General features: G+C 40.4%; 2 protein-coding genes across 2 annotated transcripts in view; one reads left to right on the top strand and one right to left on the bottom strand.

Moving 5' to 3' along the window:
• The window catches only part of ANO4 (anoctamin 4), a 79,218-nt gene extending 68,093 nt beyond the window's left edge, over window positions 1-11,125 (top strand). The window contains exons 19-23 of the mRNA XM_059847921.1: window positions 826-978; window positions 2,218-2,365; window positions 4,797-4,916; window positions 7,956-8,061; window positions 10,934-11,125. Of these exons, the coding sequence (XP_059703904.1) occupies window positions 826-978; window positions 2,218-2,365; window positions 4,797-4,916; window positions 7,956-8,061; window positions 10,934-11,125 (719 nt within the window). The remainder of the gene's footprint in view (window positions 1-825; window positions 979-2,217; window positions 2,366-4,796; window positions 4,917-7,955; window positions 8,062-10,933) is intronic.
• A 2,722-nt stretch (window positions 11,126-13,847) lies between these two features.
• SLC5A8 (solute carrier family 5 member 8) overlaps window positions 13,848-19,652 on the bottom strand; it is a 29,929-nt gene continuing 24,124 nt past the window's right edge. The window contains exon 15 of the mRNA XM_059846697.1: window positions 13,848-18,212. Coding sequence (XP_059702680.1) covers window positions 18,081-18,212 — 132 coding nt within the window. The 3' untranslated portion in view covers window positions 13,848-18,080. The remainder of the gene's footprint in view (window positions 18,213-19,652) is intronic.

Here is a 19,652-nt window from a genome sequence, read left to right as displayed (position 1 = left end):
ACCAATGTAGTTAAGCCCACTGCTGATGGTTTGCTAACTTCCCATCCACTAAACATTTCCCATTCTGGATTTGTTTTTCCAAACCAGAGCCCAGTTCTTTATCTGCACACATTTCTGAAGAACTTTTCTGTTATTTTCTAAAGAAAGTTGTCTTGTGTTTTTCCTTTGAAGTGCATGGTACAGACCAGCATGCTTGTTTATGTTTAAAATCCTCCCTCATTTACTACCTCACATTAACAAAGTAACTTACTGCCAAGAAGGCATTGCTCTATCCATATGAGAGAGGAGAATAACTGCTCAAAAAAATAAATTAAAAAACCATAAACTTTTGCCCTATGTAACTGAACTGCAGATGTCATGATTGGTTTTTTCCTTTTCTCCCTCACACAATTCTTTTCAAATTAATGGGAAATCTGATACTCTGAAAATCTACCTCTAGATACTTAAACCAAATTTCAAACTGCTTCCCATCTGAACTATTGAAAGGAAGTATTCATCCCTAATCTTTGCAAGTATTGAGAGATCCGAGTTGATGCTGGAGTAAAAATGCCCCTTTCTAAAAGCACAATTTGTCCCCTTCAGAACTTCATTCCAAATTACAAAATTTAGATGGTGCTGTCCATTCCAGGGGCTTTTTATTCTTTCTTCTAACTTTTGACAAGGACTTGCTGTAAAACTGCCACTAGACCATTATATAGTATGACATAAAAAGAAGTGTCTGTATACTTTGTACATACAGCTTATTTGCATACACTGTTTAGTATCTTAGACCTTGGGATTGGATCCTAACAGTTATCGTGTGATATTTCCTTTTTTTCCCCCCAGTTCTTCAGTTTGGGTTCACAACCATTTTTGTGGCAGCTTTTCCACTGGCACCACTTCTGGCCTTACTAAACAATATCATTGAAATTCGGCTTGATGCTTACAAATTTGTTACTCAGTGGAGAAGACCTTTAGCTTCAAGAGCCAAAGATATAGGTGAGCTCTTTGTTAAGTGGAGTTATATATGTGTTATTCATCAATGCTTTGACCACTTCAAGTAAGAGCAGATTAAGGTATTTTCAGTCATCTTCCCAATTAATAATACAGCCCTTGATTCTTCAAAAAAACTTCAAGTATCTGACGCCAATCTACTTATGCAATTAATAGTCTATATTGGAAAATGTCTTTTAATGATTTTCTGGAGGATTTAGCAGCCAAGGTGTAAAGTGATCAGTGTTCTCTGCAGGTGCTTTGTTGTGGCAGATGCACTGTGCCAACACAGGCTGCTGCTCAACTTGAATATAATAACCAGACAGATCAGATGAAACATGAAAGTCAAGGATATGATTAATATCCTGTAAGGAACCTGTATGTTTTATATTTACCTGGCTGAAACCAAGCTCCCCTGTGGCTCAGGGCCGTGCCCACGGGGTCCCTGGTGGGTCAGACAGGGTGGGTCTGGATCCCAGCAGACAACCTGCTCTCAGAGAGTCACACCTGCACTGCTGAACACAAGGTCCACACAACCCTGAGGCCATCCAGCCACACACTGTTGCAAAGGATCTCTGAACTTATTTTGGCTACAAATCTCTTCTGTCCTTGCAGGATGCAAAAGCACAACACCTTTGGGAAGAACTCAAAAACAAATTCATCTGCCCAATGCTGAATCCCTGGTGTTTTCAGAGGGGTAAACAGGAAACCTCACTAACCAACTGCATTGTAAAAATCCATAGCCCACACCAAGAAATAGCTCAGGCTTTGTGCTCTTAGAACATTCTACCATGTGCCTAAAGTCTGATTAAAGCTTTGAATGAGAACAGTGTGAATCTCTGGGTTCTGGCACAAGCCTGGTCAACAGCCATACATGGTATACACTGCAGACATGATTTGTAAAAAAAACAGTTCTATAATGTCATTAATAGAAGCACAGAAGAATACATTTTTTTCATGTTGATTCAAATGTGATCTCTCAAAATAAATTGCCTTCTAGCAAAGTTTCAGGGGCAATTCTGTCCCTCATTAAATCACTGGGTGTGTCTAACCTTCCTTTGGTGTGATTCACAGTGATGAGGTCTCACTGTTCAATAAGAAAATTTATTTTTACTCAGTGACTCTTGGATGAAAATTACATAAAAACGCCTTGTGCAGTGGGGAAAACTACTTCAGATCATGCAGTATTTCAGGCACTTTGGTTCTTGTTTTTCCTGGAGCAAACATGCTGTCCTTGTTGAACAGGCATCTGGTATGGGATCCTGGAAGGCATTGGAATTCTCTCGGTTATCACAAATGCATTTGTTATAGCAGTGACATCAGATTTCATCCCTCGCCTCGTTTATGCTTACAAATATGGACCCTGTGCTGGCCAAGGAGAAGCAGGACAAAAGTAAGGCTTTTTATTTGGAGGGGGGAACAGATGTGCATGAAAATCCCTTACTGCTCGAATAGGTGCAGTATTACTGTCTGTGATGCTCTGATTCCACTAAACCAAAAGTATTGTTTGTGTCTAGGTGACAGGTACCAGATACCACAGGTACTGATGCTCTGCATATTCACAGAATGGGTTGCTGAGTGACTGTGATCCATGAGGTTACTTCAAGACAAACATGGCAGAGCTGTTTCAGAGATTTTGTGTGTGTGACAGGATTCTGCCCAAGCTGTACTTCCCAGCTGGTAGTACATGGATATAATCCTGGTTTTTTCTGAAGCAGTGCTGATACAAATCAGTAAAGAATTATTGAGCATCTTACACTTGGACACTGGAGGGTTTCCTGATGTAGTATTCAGCATGTATTACTTTAAAAAGCAGTGTCTAGCAAGAGGAAGAAATTTCCAACTAATACATCAATATATACTCACAGAGAAAAGCAATTTGTTTTTCTTCTAAAACTAGAGTTCTTAGATTAAATCTTCCAGGAGACATTTGTGATCTGAATCCCTGCTGCCTAAGTGGATTTTCTTTCAGTGCTGCTAAACACTGAGATTTTATTAGCATGTGCACACTACCAGCAAGCATGAGATAGTTGCTGCATGGCCACTTGTGAAATCTCAGCTGCTGGGCTCTGAAAGGTCACTGAATCCAGCCAAACACAGACACAGTTTGCAAATGCTCTAGCAGTGCCATTAGCAAGGAACCCTGCAGTGCCAAGAAACCCAGGCTGAGCAGTAGACAGTGACAGAGAGCTTGCATTCTGCTATTGGACATGTGGCAGATTGATTTTTTTACTCCCTGCTGCAGAAAGTGAGTTCATCTGCTGCTGCTTCTCTGACATCTTTTGACTGTCAATGCATTTAATCATTCTGACAGAAGAAGGGCATCTGGTGGGGCAGCTCCTGATTAGCAGACCTGCTAACGCCTGTCCTGCGAGGATTTGGGTGCTTTAGCTGGGGCTAGGGGGGATGTTCTGTTTACTTTCATGAAGACTTCAAATCCCTTCAGGGGCAAAGTGGTCTGGTGCCAGTTGTTCCTGAGCATGTGCCTCTGCTCGTGCCATTAAAAAGATCTACAGGATACTGGGGCACTGTAAGCAACTCTCATTGCTAAGGAAAGCATAAGGAAGGATTTTCTCAGAATCACTGTGGATGAAAAACAGCACCTTTAGAAATGTTTCTCTTAAGACTCAAATATGACTCAGTGGCTTTGAAACAAGTTCTGCTCAGGGGAAGTAGTTTGGCTCACAGTTTGGCTCTTCTTTTCACAAACCTCTAGTACGATGTTGTCACATTTCTGCTGCTTCTTTGAGTGAATTTCTAGATGAAGCTGTCAGGTAGTAATATTTTGAAGGAGCTAACCTCTATTTAAACTGATTATGTCAGCATTCTGAATAATGTTATTAGTAAGTAATATTACAAAAGCAGGAAGGTATTCAAAAATCTGCAGGAATAGTGAGTTTTCTCAAATTCTGGGGTGAAGACCATATGTTATTTAATAGCTTAAAAGAGAGAGGTACTCTTTTCTTTCAAAAAACATCTGTAACTATTAGATCTATATGACACACAATGATACTAGAAAAATACTGGAATTAAATTAAGTTCCAAATGTAATCAATATGGAGACAAAGCCAGATGGTGTTTGAATATAATTTCTCAAAGACTGTAAAGTCCATATTTAGAAAAACCCAACCCAAAACCAAAATCCCCCAACCCTTACTGTGCATTGTACTTTACACCAAGATAAGTAGTGTGCCTACACTTACCTGTGTTTGGGCAGTGCAGCATGAACAGCACAACACATTTTGGCCAGATCTCCTCAGCTTTACTAACACCAAACTTGAGCCTTCTCTTGAAACCCACAGCCCTTCAACAGGGAACATAACTTCTCCTACTCAGTGCTCTCTAAATTTTGGCTGGCCCTCACAGTGTTCAATCAAGCTGGGATCTTCTAGAATGGAGTTCCTCTGATTAACTGGACATTTTCTAAAAAGCTGTTTTAAGTGTATTATCTTTCCATCTGATTTAGTGTCCCTTTGTGCTAGTACCATGAGGGTAACAGTGGGAATATTTTGATTATCTTCCTGACCCTCCTCATTATTTTCATTGTCCCTATTGTTCACCATTTAGGTGACTTTTCAAAAGTAACCAGTCCAAATCTTCACCATTCCTTCTCCCATAGAAATCTACCATTGCTTCACTTTTATTGTTCATCTGACCTACTTTAGCATTTCTTTCATATTGCCTCAACATCCCTTTCAAATATTAATAAGCACCAAAATGGTACTTTTGGACTTTATGAAACCCAAAGGACATCCTCCTGCTGGGTACAACAGTTAATGGAAAAGCCTTGCTGTGTCCTGCTGACAGCATTTTGTCCCCTCTAGGTGTATGGTTGGCTATGTTAATGCCAGTTTATCAGTATTTCTGGTGTCTGACTTTGAAAACCGTTCAGAGCCAACATCAAACGGAAGTGAATTCTCTGGTTCACCATTAAAATATTGCAGGTAAGTTTCTGGTCAACATACTTCTCTGCTTTAGGACATTGAAATGGAGAAGCATCATAATAAATCTGGAGTTGAAACTAAATGTTAGAAGTCAAAAATTGAAAGTTTTAACTGTGCTGTTCAGGGTCATGCTCTTCTTGGTACTGTTTGGCTGTTACTGGCATGATTCCTTCCTCAGATAGAAGAGAAGCCAAAAAGCTGGTATCTGGAGTGTGCTCCTAATGCAGGATTTTTATGGTGTCATAGCTTGACTCAGACACAATCATCATGGATAAATGTGGTATCAAAGGGCCAGTAATCAAATCAAATCAATCAAATCAAAGGGCCAGTAATGGGTGCCTGATTACTTAGGTACCAGTGAGACCCAGTTGTGATGAGGTGATATCACAGGACATGCACAGGAAGTCAAGGCTGCACAGGAGAGGCCACACTGAGGTATTTCACAGGCCTGGCAGACATAAACAGGCTCTGTCATAAGCTGTCTTTGCAAAACCTCAAATCCAGCATTTCCAAACTGTGGAATTGGTAATGGGATTATGTCATTGCTTACTGGTGTGATTATTAGTAATAATCATATACTTGTGGTTTGAATCAAAGGAAGATGAGCAGTTATTTGTCTGCATGCCTTTGTCCTCAACAACAGATTGGAGAAATTAGAGTCTGAGAAAAGTCTGTAATGGCAGATTTGTACCTGAGTGAATTTCATGGCCAAAAACCCCAAGAGTCTACATAAAGGTCTTCAATAGTGTCCCAACCAAACAAATACAGCTACCATTTTTTTTCAATTGCAATGTTACATTACAATCATGAGACCTGGTAGCCTTTTAGCAGATACACTTAGTCCCAATATTTTTCACTGTGAAGAATTGAAATCCTTTTATTTATGAGTGCCTAAAGAACCAAAGATACTCTGTGATACCACAAAGGTCTGTGATACAGCAAAAGTCAGTGATACTTGCAATATTGCAATGTTTTTGTGAGTAGGAAGAATTTTGAGCATAATAAATGGGAGGAGGGGGTGGCATCAATGCTTTAATTTAAATAACTGATATTTAAGACTGTTGCAACTTATTTGGCAGAAAGAGTATTCCAATGTATTCACCTCTGGAGCAGAGCCACAGTGAGAATATTCCATTCCACATCGTTTGCTATAGCATTATTTAATAATTTTTTGTTGTTCTGAGCATTCTCTTCCTTGCCTTCAATTCCTTTCTTCCCAAACTTCTAGCATGAAATTGCTGCCCTTTAAATTTGATGATGGAAATTGCAAAATAAAAAAAAAACCAAAAAATTGTCTGCTCAATATCCACTAAACAGAACACTATTAAATTTGGTGTGATAAATCTCCAAAAGAGATATCTGTCCTTTTGGGAGACACTGAATTGTTATGTATTTCTACCCTTGAAAGAAAATTAACATCTTTCTTTATCTGAGTTTATCAGCTCCTTACCGAACTGCATTCTACTAAAGCATCAGTCATTTTAATTGCACTTCAGGGCAGATATTGATAGGGAGTTAAGGAAATATCACATTCTACTGTGTAATAGTGTAGGCATTTTTCCAGGAAGACAGTATGTCTGAAAACAAGTCCCAGTTAACTTCTGGTTGCCTGGAACACAGATAGTGCTGTGCTATTCTGGTTGTTTATAAAAGGTTTCCCCATTTTTCATGTGTAAGAACGGATTCCTAGCGAGTTCAAAAAGAAAGAAAATATATACTCTGCTGGGTCTTGGTCCAGGGATTTCTCTTTTTGGGATTCTTAGGATATTGTAAAACATCCTAAACTATGAAGTCAGAATGCTACTTGCACAAGGAAAGATTATCTCAGTTTTTAGGACTTATTCTAGAAACACTGCAATTTCTGAGAGATTTGATGCTAACTAAGATGTCAAGACAATTTATGTCAGTTTGTATAGCACCCTCTGCAATCTAAGAAGGTGAAGCTTCATGGAGAAATACAGATTGTTATAGAGATTAAATGACGTTTATTTCTTTTATTCATCTGCATTTTCATTAGTTTCTTTAAACTAACTTAGTGATCAACTGGTGTTATTTACCATGGTATTTTCAATATTTTTTTGCAGTGGGTTTTCTGTCCCATCTAGAAAACAGATGATGAACCGAACAATTTTTACACTACTTTTAAATAGGGTTTCCCCAGTTCTATTTTAGAATTAACAAACTGCTAGTAAAAATGGACTCCAGAATATGTGACTTAAACAGATTCACGGTAAATACAATCTTGGAGTATTCCTGGATCCAACTTTCCCCATAGATACCTACAGTTAAATTTTGGAGACCTAAAGTCTTCCAAATAATACTGTGAGAGAAGACACTAGATCACTTTCTCTCATGGTCCTCACCTCTTGATAGACCAAGAGGTGCAGTGCTGGCTCTGCTCAAGTCAGGATGAGTCATGTTTCACACCAGGGGTGGCCAACTAATTGATCAAGGGCCAGGTGGAATCCATGAGGCATTTTTATATGGATTTTGGGAGAACTGTCAGGCTGAAAAAACAGGGGACAATTATGGGTTTAAAATGGTCTGTGAATAAAGGGAATAAAGTGTCCCTTAAATGAGCAGAGCATCCCACCCTTCTCCAAGTTCTGAGGAGATGCCTGAAAGGTACATGTTGTGCTGCCAAGGGAGATGCTGTAGGGTCAAAGCTCCTCCCATCCTCTGTATTTGTCTCAGGGCTTTTCTTCAGACAGACAATGGTTTGGGTCCTTTGAACCCAATTTCCATTAGAACTCCTGGAGTGCATCTTCCTGGTAGGTTTCAGCTGAAAGTCAGTCCATCTGCATGAAGAAAAGCGTGGTCAGGGGAGGTGATCAGCACACTTCCTTCTAAAGCAGGCACCTGACCTGAAGTCAAGCCCAGCCTTAGAAGCGAGCAGCATTAGGGTATCCTGTGCAGTTTGGACTGAGCTCATTTTTGGTGCAGAGAATGTATTGGCCAAGAGAAGACAAGTTTTGGGTTTGCCTTCACCCAGGCAGCAGTGCAGAGGTTGCTAACTCCCCCACTGTGCTTGTCTTTCAGGTACAGGGACTACCGGGACCCTCCGCACTCGCCCGTGCCCTACGGTTACACGCTGCAGTTCTGGCACGTCCTGGCAGCACGCTTGGCCTTCATTATTGTGTTTGAGGTCAGTGCCCACCCAGGTGGCAGAACAAAACCAAAAAGAAAACAAATTTCCCTCTGAAGCTTTGCATTGGGCTGATCTATGATGGCAGCTGTTGAGGTGGTTTTTGTCTTAGTTTCTTCTGCTTATATTGTGCTTTGTATTCTCGGTTTTGTTTTCACAGGAATGTAGGTTCTTATAGAAAAGGGGAAATAACACTGAAAACTGTATCAGTGGTTTGCAAAGAGGGGGAAATAAATGAAGCTTTTGTTTACTTTTTTAGTAATTTGTCTGGGTTGGGAGGCCATATGCTGACTGTTGTGTGAGGATAGGGGTAAAGGAACATGAGAAAATATTAAATCTGAGCAACTGAGAAACAATGATAGTTAAAGTTACAGTATTTACACATCTAGCTTTTTTTCTTTGGGTTTTTTTTTTATGCCTTTCATTCCTCCAGAATGGTTGCCATCACAAAGATGGCAACAATGAAAAGGATTCAATATCTTTATCCATGTTCATAATATTAGTTTTTACTGTCAGTAACTCAGGTATCTTTAAGGCAAGCCAAAGGAGATAATACCAACTTCACATGACTGGTATTCCCATGCTGATTTTGAAAAAGAGAGCCAGAAGGGTAGGAAAATTGGATAGGATGATTTACCAAAAAAAAAAAAAAATCAGAAAATGCAGCTCATAAGACCTAATTTCAAGTGCCTGAATATCCCCACCAAAATCCAGGAGCTCAGCATCTCTCCAGCACAAGAAGTTTGAAATGCTTTTTACGCTGTGAAGAAGCCAAAGAAGGAACACATGATTACATGATTTTAAAAAACATTTTACTCAATCTGCTGCTCTGAAATCATAGCAACAGGGCATTCAACACAGATATGGAAACTGTAGTCACCATTCTGGCATGTGGTGTAATGGTCATGAGCCCATATTGCATCCTGACTCATAGAAGAGTGTAAATTCATTCTGAACTGAGCTTTCAACACACCTCTTTGGATAACACAACAGAAGCACTTGTGTTAGAGCAAAGGTGGAGAAGAAGCATTTTCTAGATTATTATTTCTATTCTTTGTGGCTCAGCAGAAGCCCAAGGACTTCAGCAAATTTCCCATGACTGCAATTTTCAGACCTTCTCAGGTGAAGGAATATGGCACTGCAGGTTGGGCTCTCTTCTTCCTTTACACTGGGTAACTTACTAGCAGTTGGTTTCCAAGGAGATCATTTCTTCCATCATCTGTTCCACACTCAGGGAAAGATTAAGGGAAAGAAAGAGAGAAAGACTTGATAGAGGCCTGCTGTGCTTAATCCCTTCTAGTTTCATGAGCAGTCAGTACTGAAAGTCAGGGTATGCATTTCCAAAAAGGACTACAAGAATGGTCTTGGCAGGCCAGCCTAAGAATTTTAAAGACTGAAGAGACTCTGGCCTCTTGATACACACTTTACATAAAGGCAGCCCAATGTAGGCACAAAGAGAAGTGAGGCAAGAAAAGTGAGCCCTGTTCAAGTCTCAGTGTCCAACCAAATTTGTGACCAACTGTGGAATAACTTTTAGTGTTAGTGGGCACATCTGAGTTGACTTTTTGCTTTGTCTCAACCAAAGCCATAGGCTGGCTCATATGTGCCTCCCTCAACATGAGCCACTCTGCTTATTGACACTGCAAACTATAACTAACTATAACTGTAACTATAAAACTATAACTTAACTATATCTATGAAACCAAAAAGGTAATTGCAGCAGAAACCATGACCTATTTTTTTTTTTAAACACTAAGGATTGTATCGTGATTGCTGCAGTGCTTACAATAAAGGTTGCAGAAAGAGATGGGGGATTCAATGAAGGTTTTTTCACAAATTAAGTAACTGCCTAGGCTCAGGCCCCTTTTTGGCACTCTGAGTGTGGTTTGTTTTGGATAACTTAACCTCCTTTGAAAACAAACAAAAGTATTTCCTATCACTGTAAAAGGAATTCTCTGTCCAGGCCAAACTGACAGAAGAGGCTTTTTTCCCCTCGTTTTAGGTTTGGCAAAAAAAACCCCCGACAATTAGAGTACTGTGAGTTTACTTATCATGAGGGAAGAATACATGGGAAAACATTTTACATTCTCTTTTCAAAAGAAGGGCTTTCAAAAGAAGGGTTCTGCTTGGAGAAAAAGAAATACCTTTATTTCTCCAATCTAGAATGTATGTCCTTTCTGAGATGGAGGATTTTTTTGTTCCTCCTCTTAAGTGAAGTGAGTAAATCTCCAAGCAGCATTTTTGATCAAACAGAAAAGGACACTCATGCAATCCTCAGGCATCAAACTCAAGTTTTGCTGTGTCATGCCTAAAATAAGAGGGACAAAGGATCAGTCAACTTCTATTTAACTGTGGTGTTTGCTAAACAGGAATATGTCTTTGGATAAGAGACACAGTGTAAGAAAAAATCTTTAGGTTTTGTTTGTATAGATACATTACATTGCTTTTGTATAGGTACACTACTTCAAATTTTGATGTGTTTATGGCAACAGGAAGGTGTTCCATAATTTGAGCCTCCTCTTCCTGCAGAGCAGGAACTAATACCAGTACTAATACCAGGCTCTGTCTAAACAACCTTACAGCAAATCATGACCTCTGGGCTTTGAACACACAGGTCATAGAACAGTTTTGAGGCTTTATTTTAACCCACCTGCTCATAATTTCTGCTGTGCCCCACACTTCACTTGACTGGCTGGAGTTTTTGTGGGGAAAAAAACTTCATGGTTTTTTTCTCTTAAAATTTAGTAATGGATTTAGTTTAAGCACAGAATCTGTCTGCATATCAGAAAGAGATGGTTTTCAGAAGATACAAAAAAGTACTTGTTTTCTTCCTGAGGTTTTAAATTTTTCTTTCCTTTTTTTGTGTTCACAGCACCTTGTCTTTTGCATAAAGCATCTGATCTCGTACTTAATTCCAGATCTTCCAAAAGATCTGAGAGATCGAATGAGGAGAGAAAAGTACCTGATTCAGGAAATGATGTATGAAGCTGAGCTAGAACGTCTGCAAAAAGAGCGGAAGGAAAGGAAAAAGAATGGAAAATCTTATCACAATGAGTGGCCATGACAGGATGAGGAAGAAACAGCTTAAAAGAAGAACTCTTGTTTGTAAAAAAAAAAATCCTGGTTTTCTACAGCAGAGAGTGCACTGAAAGGAATAGTCATAATGTGTGCATTTAGCACATGTGCCCCTCTTCAATAGGGTGGATTTTGTCATAAGCCTTTTGAAATTAGAGGTGTTTCCAAGGCTTAGTCCTCTCCAGAGCTGATGTCAACACGAGCACATCAGACCAATACTAAGTCTCTGCATTCTTGCCAGGAAGCTCCCAGGCCATGACTAAAACTCGAGGCCCTGAACTTCACAGCCGTTACACAACTTCCAGTGCTTTCCAGAACTTGGTGATCCTACGGCTCATTCTCATGAAGTTGCTACTTCCCAAGCAGTGACTGCGCCTTGGCAGCGTGGCAGTGTTTGTCTGTGTGTGTGGCCACCACCTGCAGCACGTGCATGGCAGCGTTGCTCTCTTCCACAGCAGACCCAGCTGCGTTAGTTTGCGTTTGCCACCAGTTAAGGTCACGTAGCTGGGCCATTTCCATTGCTCAACAATACTGAAGTATTATCTAGAAGGTGATGCGTGATCATGAGTCTGATCAGCTGGCCTGACAATGCTGAAAAATGTAGGCATCAGAAGTGCAGATAGCCAAGCATCTAATTGTGGCCAGAGGTATCTAGCTGTAGGGTCATTTATTAGGAAATGACGCTGTGAAAAGTTGGTAAGACGTGTTAAAGTTTTGAACAGTGCCTTTTCAGCTACAGGACTGTTTGGTGTCTGAAAGAATCAAATCAGGTAAAGGCATCTTGCCCAGAACTGCCCATGGATTTGTGTTGCCAGATCACATTGAGGCCTAGTCAGGAATTAGGGTGTACTCACACACGTTACACGTGTCAGACAGAGTCTTAAAGACCTATCTGCCTATGTAAAACAAACAAAAAAAGAGACAGATGAACAAGGTCAGCAGAATAAAACACAGTCATCCAGAATATCTAGGCTTGTAGCACTTTTTGTATTCATCATTCCATTATCTATGAAGGGGTGGAGGGAAAAAACAAAACAACAGACTCTAGTATGAAACAACTTGAAATCCTTAATGCAGAGCAATTCTGCACAGGCTGCAAATGAGACTTGGGCAAAATAAGCCACTGTCAGTATCCTTTAGCAAATTCCTTAATATTGAGAAATTTAAAATTTCTGATTTTATTAAGACATTCAAAATTTTCAGACTATAAACCCAAAAGAGTGGACTTGTAGCTTTGAAGACATCATAAGTGTTGGCTAGAGCAACATGAATCAAAACACTGAGTGTTGTGAAAGCTCTTCAATCAGTTGTTTCTAAAGTTATTCTGGAACTAATTTGATAGAAAGAGTAGAATTTGCCCTTCTGGACAGACCACACAATGTAAGATCCTACAGATGGACCCCTCAAGCTCCACATGACAACAGGACCTTTTGCAACAAGGCAAATATCAGCAAATTTGATCTAGTAACTTTTTTCCACTGCAAAGGAGAACTGTGCTATTTGCATGAGAGAGGGGAGCTTTGATGAAAGGCAATATGACTTGAGGAAGGAGAGGGATGAAAGAAAATGTGAGCACCCTCCTCTCTGTAGCCACTGCCTGCCTACAGAAAAAAGCAAGGAATCTCCTCCAGTAGCAACCCTCCATCCTACCTGAAGAGGATAAATGACACAGCAGCTCCCTTTTATCAGCTGCTCCTGGCCCAAGCCTGAAAGTCCTACGAGACAACATAACCACTGAAGGAATTTCAGGATTAGTCTGTTCTGTGTTGGCTTGGTGCCAGACTGAGTGGGGAGCACAACTAGTGCTTGTCTGGTAAATTCCTGACTAATGGGGAACTGAATTGGTTCATCTTTGCTTCTGCTCACAGCAGCTGTGGACACAGCCCACAGGACAGTGGGGAAATAGGAATAGTTCTGTCTCTGTAAATAGGGGGTGGGAATGAGGCAGTGTTGATCTTCAACACACACATGCCAAATGGGTTAGTATTTACCATCCACCACCTACAGCTGCAGCCTGGGAATTTTGGGACAGGATCGCTGTGCAAAATCATATTCAGACCAAATTCTCATGAATAATTGGATTATTTTGGATACCCTCTGTTTAATGTCTAAACCAACAGATGACCAGAGCTTAGAAATTGTTTACTAAGTTGTAAAGTGAGACATGAGCCGTGCATAAAATCAGTGTCACCCACACGAGCAAAATGGACCTTTGCAAATCCCTGCAGTAAGATGCATCTTTGTCAATTTAGATCCCAGTAACTTCGAAAACTGAACTGAAACACAGTAGAATATGAACTGACTTCCACTCCTGAGAAACCACTGCAATAAAATGTGCCAAAACAAATAATGTGCAGCAGAAATGCAATAGATCAAAATTGCTTTTGAGAGTAGTTTTCAAGATAGCTGCATTAGGATGAATTTCCCTGACAACACACTGCTAGAAGATGTGTCTCGCTCTGCTCTAAATGAGATCATACGCTGGCTGATTGCCAAGCTTGTGCTGAGTATGATGCTGCAAGGGGCTCTGACCTCCCTGGCAGACCCTGAGTACAACTCTGTCACTTCAGTTTGACCAGCCAACCCCTCGAGGTTTCTCTGCTGCTGGTCTGATGAGCAGATTTCCCTAGAGTCCTTCAGAGCTACATAGCAGAACACTCAGGAAAGATGCCCCCTTTTTATTTACTAGAAAAATAAAATACAAATGATAGTATAATAATAAATGGAATTTTAATAGTCTCTAGAGAACTAATTTATGCCATTCTCTTCCTGATCTGATGATGTGTTTTGTTTAAATCTCCATGTGACAGTCCTGTATGTTGTTTACTTATTCCAGCTCCACAAGACCACTACCTTCAAGAGAATGAGAAAAAACTGCAACCTCAATGCATGGCACAGACATTTTACATAGCAAGCAGGACAGCACACATCAGAGGATTTACTGTGAAATCATCTTGCAATGAGCATAGGATTGTTCTCCATAGGCCATTCTTGACAGCAGCATGTACTTCATGAGCAGTTACACACCAGTTTTTAAAACCAAGGAAAAAATGTATATTGGGACTGTTTTTCAGCCTGTTTGCTAAGTTTTTTGCATTCTGTCCCATGCTGGTTTTACAGATCTTAGAATAAAAACATAAATGAACAACCTAGATACTCTGACAAAAGAAAAATCTAGGAATAGAACATCATCTATATTCAAGCCACCAAATACTACAACAGAAACCGTGTTTACAAATCAGTTCTTTTTTATTTTAAATCTTTCTGAGGGGAGTTACATTATTGACCATATATATATTATATTTATATATATATATATATATAAAGTATATAGCGAGATTGTTTATTTGTAAATAGAAAAATTCTATGGAGAAGAATGTCAAGTTTTCACACTTTAAAAAAAATCATCAACATAAAGCCATGTTTAATGCTTGTATAATGTGATGTAATAAACTTTAAAAATAAATTATGCACATGAAATATTTACTGCTTGTCATTCATGAGTTTCTTTCTGTTTACCTTATTTGTTCAGCAAGCAAACTGACCAGTCAGATAGCAGTAAAATTTAAATGCAGACCAAAAAGAGGCAAAATCTGTCACTATTTTCTTTTGTGTATTCACATAGTCAAATATTATTACTGTTGTGGTTTTATGGTTGGGGTTTTTTAATGTTTTTACTTAAACAGGTTCCTAATTGTTTTGTCTTGTGACCCTACCAGATGCTGCACGTAATTTGGACACTGTGGAGTGCTCCCACTCCAGTGAAATGAGTCCGTTTTGAGCATCCCACATTTCTTTATCAGGAGAGCTTTTAGCTGGGAGAGATGAAGGATCAGGGTGCAGGAGTATGGTGGAGACTCCAAGAATTATCTTGCTTTTACACAGAGAAGGAAGGCCTTGGCTTAGAGTTCAGCTAGCAGAGGACACTATAGTTTCCCAGAGAAAATATTACTGAAAATCAATTAATTGCTTTTATTAATGATGCTAATTAAGAAGAATATAGGAAAAAAAATAAAGCCAAAAGAGTCACTTTATAGCTCTGCAGCAGTCATGGGAGGTTAGATAGCAAGAAATAGGGTAGATGCTTAGGTCACCTGCAAAGTGTAAGGGTGTTTGTCTCTAAACCGCTCACAACAAGATATACTGCCCAGTGAAAACTCATCTTGATGTTATGATTGTGGACCACTAAATATCACCTGGCCCAAACTTTCAGTTCATACCAAAATTCGAGTTAAATGACTGCTCAGTGCTTAAATAGTGACTTTAGCAATAAAGGGGAGCTAAGATGGTAACTTGTGTTTCCTCTGTTTCAAACAAATAAGTGAATTCAAAGCACGGAGAAGAAAACTACATTTTTTAAGTATGATAGCCAGGAAGATTAGTCATGAACAAAACAGGTAGAAGTTACAGATTATCTAAGGCAGCATCAACTACAGCAGAGTAATTTCAGCCTAGAGTGATGCAGAAAGGACATGCTGATTCTGTTTCACACAGCAGTGACCAGTCACCCTCTGGAGAAGCATATGCAGATGGGAATTCAGCATTTGGATTGGGAGAGCTGTAGCCATACTGGCAGGCACACAGATCAAGTGCTTGCTGCAGGCTTCTGTTCTTTGTTACAGCTTACTCTCTCTCACAAAGCACAGGTACACAGAGGCACACCAGTCCACTTCAGCACTCTGCAGCAGCATGGAGGTAGCAGCACTTACCCTCTTTCAGATCTGTGGGCTGAAAGTACCAGGTAAGTATAAATTGTTATATTCCAAGGCAGAAGAAGTATTCCATAGCACAGAATACAGTATCTGTTTCTGGGTCATGAACACAAGGCACAAGGTTGAATGAGCTGCACTTATCTTCTGAGACTTGAGAAGCATAGCCAGCTGAGTCAGTCAATGGCTAATTGTCTCAGAGTAACTTGGATAGTCCCAAAACAGAGATATTCCTGTCCTGAATCCTAGAAGACTTTATTCAGGATTCTATTGTTTGTCTCAGATCTCAGATAAAGGGGCACAAGACATAACTCATGGGATCTATCCCACTTGATCACAGCCCTTCCACACAGTTGCTTTAGACACTGACCTGAACCAGAGCTACAGCCGAGGGGAAAAGGGGCTGGTCCTAAACTCTGCACTGGATAATACAAAAAAAAATGCTTCAGGAGGCATGGGGGAAACCTGCCTTCACCACCACATAGTTTTGTGCTGGGTTAGCTGATGGAGTCATGGCCTTGGTGGCACCCACAACGTGTCTGGTGGGCCTCTTCTCCTGGTCTGGTCCTTCAAGCCCATTTTTTCACCTTTGTTTTCTGATGCTAACAGTTTATCTTGCGCAGTAGATCATCAAGTGCCCTATGTCACAAGGGCACAGAAAAAACAGATTTAGATGCTACAGGGCCCCAGTTAAGGTAACTAAGCCAGCACTGTGTCCTTTTCCAAGTTACAGCAGCTCAGTACTTGCACAAATGCAGTAAACTTTTAGAGAGCCGTTTAACGCATGCAGTCAGTTTTTCACTTGATTCCCAAGCATGACTGCCTTCTAAGCATCACAGCTCAGCTTTCCTGCAATGGCTTTAATTTTCCAACTTAATTTTGCTGCTGTAGAAGAGTTTTAAACATTTCTGTATAGTCATAGTAAAAGTCTGAAGCACAAAAACAACACAGTGGGTCAGTCTATTCCCCTCTGTACCCAAAAGCAAGCAGGAGAAGAAAGCAGTGGGGGTTTTCACCCTCCCAAAACACCAGCACAGGGCATGGTCTCACATGGATGGGCTCTTAAACTTCTCTTGGCAGCCCCATCAGAGGATAGGCCATTCCATAAGCCCTGCAGCCCTGGAGAAGCCTCCACCATCTGACATCGTTTGTGATCCCTTCTCCATGCCAGAGAATTGTGCAGGGGGCTCTGCACACCTGCCAAAACACAGTATGCACTTGCCTGATCTGAACCAACCCTCAACATGAATCCCCAGAGTGAAAACAAGGACTCCAAGAACACAAAGGACTAAGAAAGTTTCAGCTCATAGCTGGAGAGAACTGCTGTGGCAAATGCAGATGCAGCCTTCACTCTTGTCCAGTACAGCCAAAAGGGAATCTTCTTCATGAACATCTCTGTTGCACTGTGCCCAGCCCAGTGCAAGAACAATCCTAGGCCAGAAAGCTGGGCATGCAGCAGAAGGCTGCTGTGGTTCTGGTCTATGGCACTGAATAAAAAGTGTAAATAGGTTATTTCCTTCATGAGGACCAGCTCTGTAAGGGCAAGACAGAGGAAAACAGGAAGATAGGGCATGAAAGGAAAGACGGTACTGACTCTTGCCTCTACCACCACCAAAGTCACTCTTGCAGCTCCCAGCAGTGAGCACAGAGGAGAAGGTGCAGGTAGCCAAGAAACAAGTGGGTTAAAAAAAACATAGACGACAAAACCCGCAAAATAAATATGCTCTCAGAATCAGTTCTACAGACGAACCAGATGGCATTAAATATGCCTCCTATACAAAAAAATAGACCCACTGTTTCTTGCAATCTGATAAGGTCCCACACCCCAATCTCTTCATACTTTCAATGCCTTAAAAGAAAGAAGAAAAAAAAAACCAAGCCAGAAAAACAGCCAGGTCTGGGCAAACGGTACTCTTTCCAAATAAAAAATTCACTCTGAGGGTGAAATGAGATTAAAAGCAGATATTTTCCAGGAGGCTCAAAAATATCAGGCAAATATTTCACATAGAAACATTGCTTTAGGCTCTGTCACCAAGACCCAGAGAGAGTGAGGAAGTGCAAGAAAAACCTGATTCCTTTCTTGACTAATGTCAAGGTCATGCAAAGGTGATAGTGCCACAAAGCTCAGCAGATGCCTGCCCATGACCCCAGCAGAGCTGGTAACTGACCCATAACAGGGACATCAACAGTGCTTGACATGAACAGAACTGTCCTCATGGGCTGACATGGCTTGTGTCATATGTGAAGACCATTGGCTTTGTTCTTGTCACTTGCAACATCCATTTCAATGTGGCTAAAGGCAGGGTTGTCAGTTCCTTCGTCTGCCATGGTAAATGGTTTCCAGTTCAACACTTCCACTTTCTCTGGCTAAAAAAACAAAAGACAAAAGCCATGCTGTGAAACAGAAGAAACAGTCTTCTTCTCTTTGACCTCTCTTTGGCCAGCAGAGTCAGGCCTGACATGCAGGGTTGCCTTGCAGGAAAACGTGTTGGCTGCTGACAGAGCACAAATACTTACTCATTGCAGTAGATGGTATTCTTCTAGGGGCATGGAAAGTTTTGTATTGCATAAGGTACTAATTGTGTAAAATGATCTTGTAACACAAAATGTTCTTGTCCTGTAAATTGGTCTGGGTGTGCAAAGTTCTAATTGCTGTTTTCATGGCTACTGATATGTCACCACCAGGTCTTTGAACTATTGACTCCTAACCCTTCATCCTTGCTCCATCTGTGACAGGAAGAGCAGGTTAACGTGCACCATTGCTTTGAGGTCACATTTCTCTTAAATAGAACGAGATATTGAGCTCTTCACTGCAGAAAGTTGCTTAGTTAGTCCTGATTTTTTATCTCATCAACTTTCTGCAGTATTTGTGGTGTCAACCTCTTGTTATTCCGCTCTTAGCCATATAAGAGACAGATACATAAAGAGACTTGTTTCTGACTCCAGGCATAAAAAAGTATGGCTGTGGACATTAGCTTCCATGTGGGTGGTGGATTGTTTTGTTTTTTTTTCAAAAGACTTCAGGGATTAAATTCCCAGATAGTAGAAACAGATGTTGACCCATTAAAGACAGTGAATGACAGTGACTGGATAGCTGATCTCCACATTGACATCAGCAAATAGCATTACAATAGTATGGTAGAATATCCTTTTTTTTCACTGATCTTCTTATCCAGAAGCTGAAATACATAGGAACATTCTAGAAGGAGTTGTAAATAACTATCAAGGAAAAACATTTTGCAAGCTGGACCATCTTAAAGATATTATTATTGTCTGAACTACTGAACAAAGCTGAACTTGAATGTTCAGCTGATTATATTGATTGAAAAGTGATCTGTAGTTTATTAAAAAAAAAAATTTCCCTGTATTTTCCCTTCTAATGGATGTTATTATCCAATAACATTTCCTCTTTTCTTTTTCTTAGGATGAGAGCTAGGAAATAGATACACTGACTAGAAATGTTTTTTCTCAAATAGTAGCCAAAGTTACAAAAAAATTCTGGCCTTAGAGAACACACGTTCAGAAACAAAGGAAGCTTTGCTGAGTCCAAGGTGCCTTGGGGCAGCTTCCCAGAGGCCAGATAGGGAGTATTTTAGCAGAAACATGGAGAAAACTGTCCCTTTTCTCAGTTGCTTCTCTGTTGTTGACTGAAGTTAAGCTGTGGCAAAACTGCTTCCTTGCCTGTGGCAGCTGCCTTACTCCCCCCTGCCTTGTGCTCTGCTACTGCCTTAAAGCAGATAGTCCTATCAGGCAGCATCAGGTAGGTGCTATTCATCCTGACTGCAAAAGTGTGAGCCAGGAAATTTG

Source organism: Haemorhous mexicanus, chromosome 5, assembly GCF_027477595.1.
Source record: "Haemorhous mexicanus isolate bHaeMex1 chromosome 5, bHaeMex1.pri, whole genome shotgun sequence".
NCBI classification, from domain to species: domain Eukaryota; kingdom Metazoa; phylum Chordata; class Aves; order Passeriformes; family Fringillidae; genus Haemorhous; species Haemorhous mexicanus.
The sequence above is the reverse complement of the archived record's forward strand: the minus strand, read 5'-3'. Positions and strand labels throughout refer to the sequence as shown.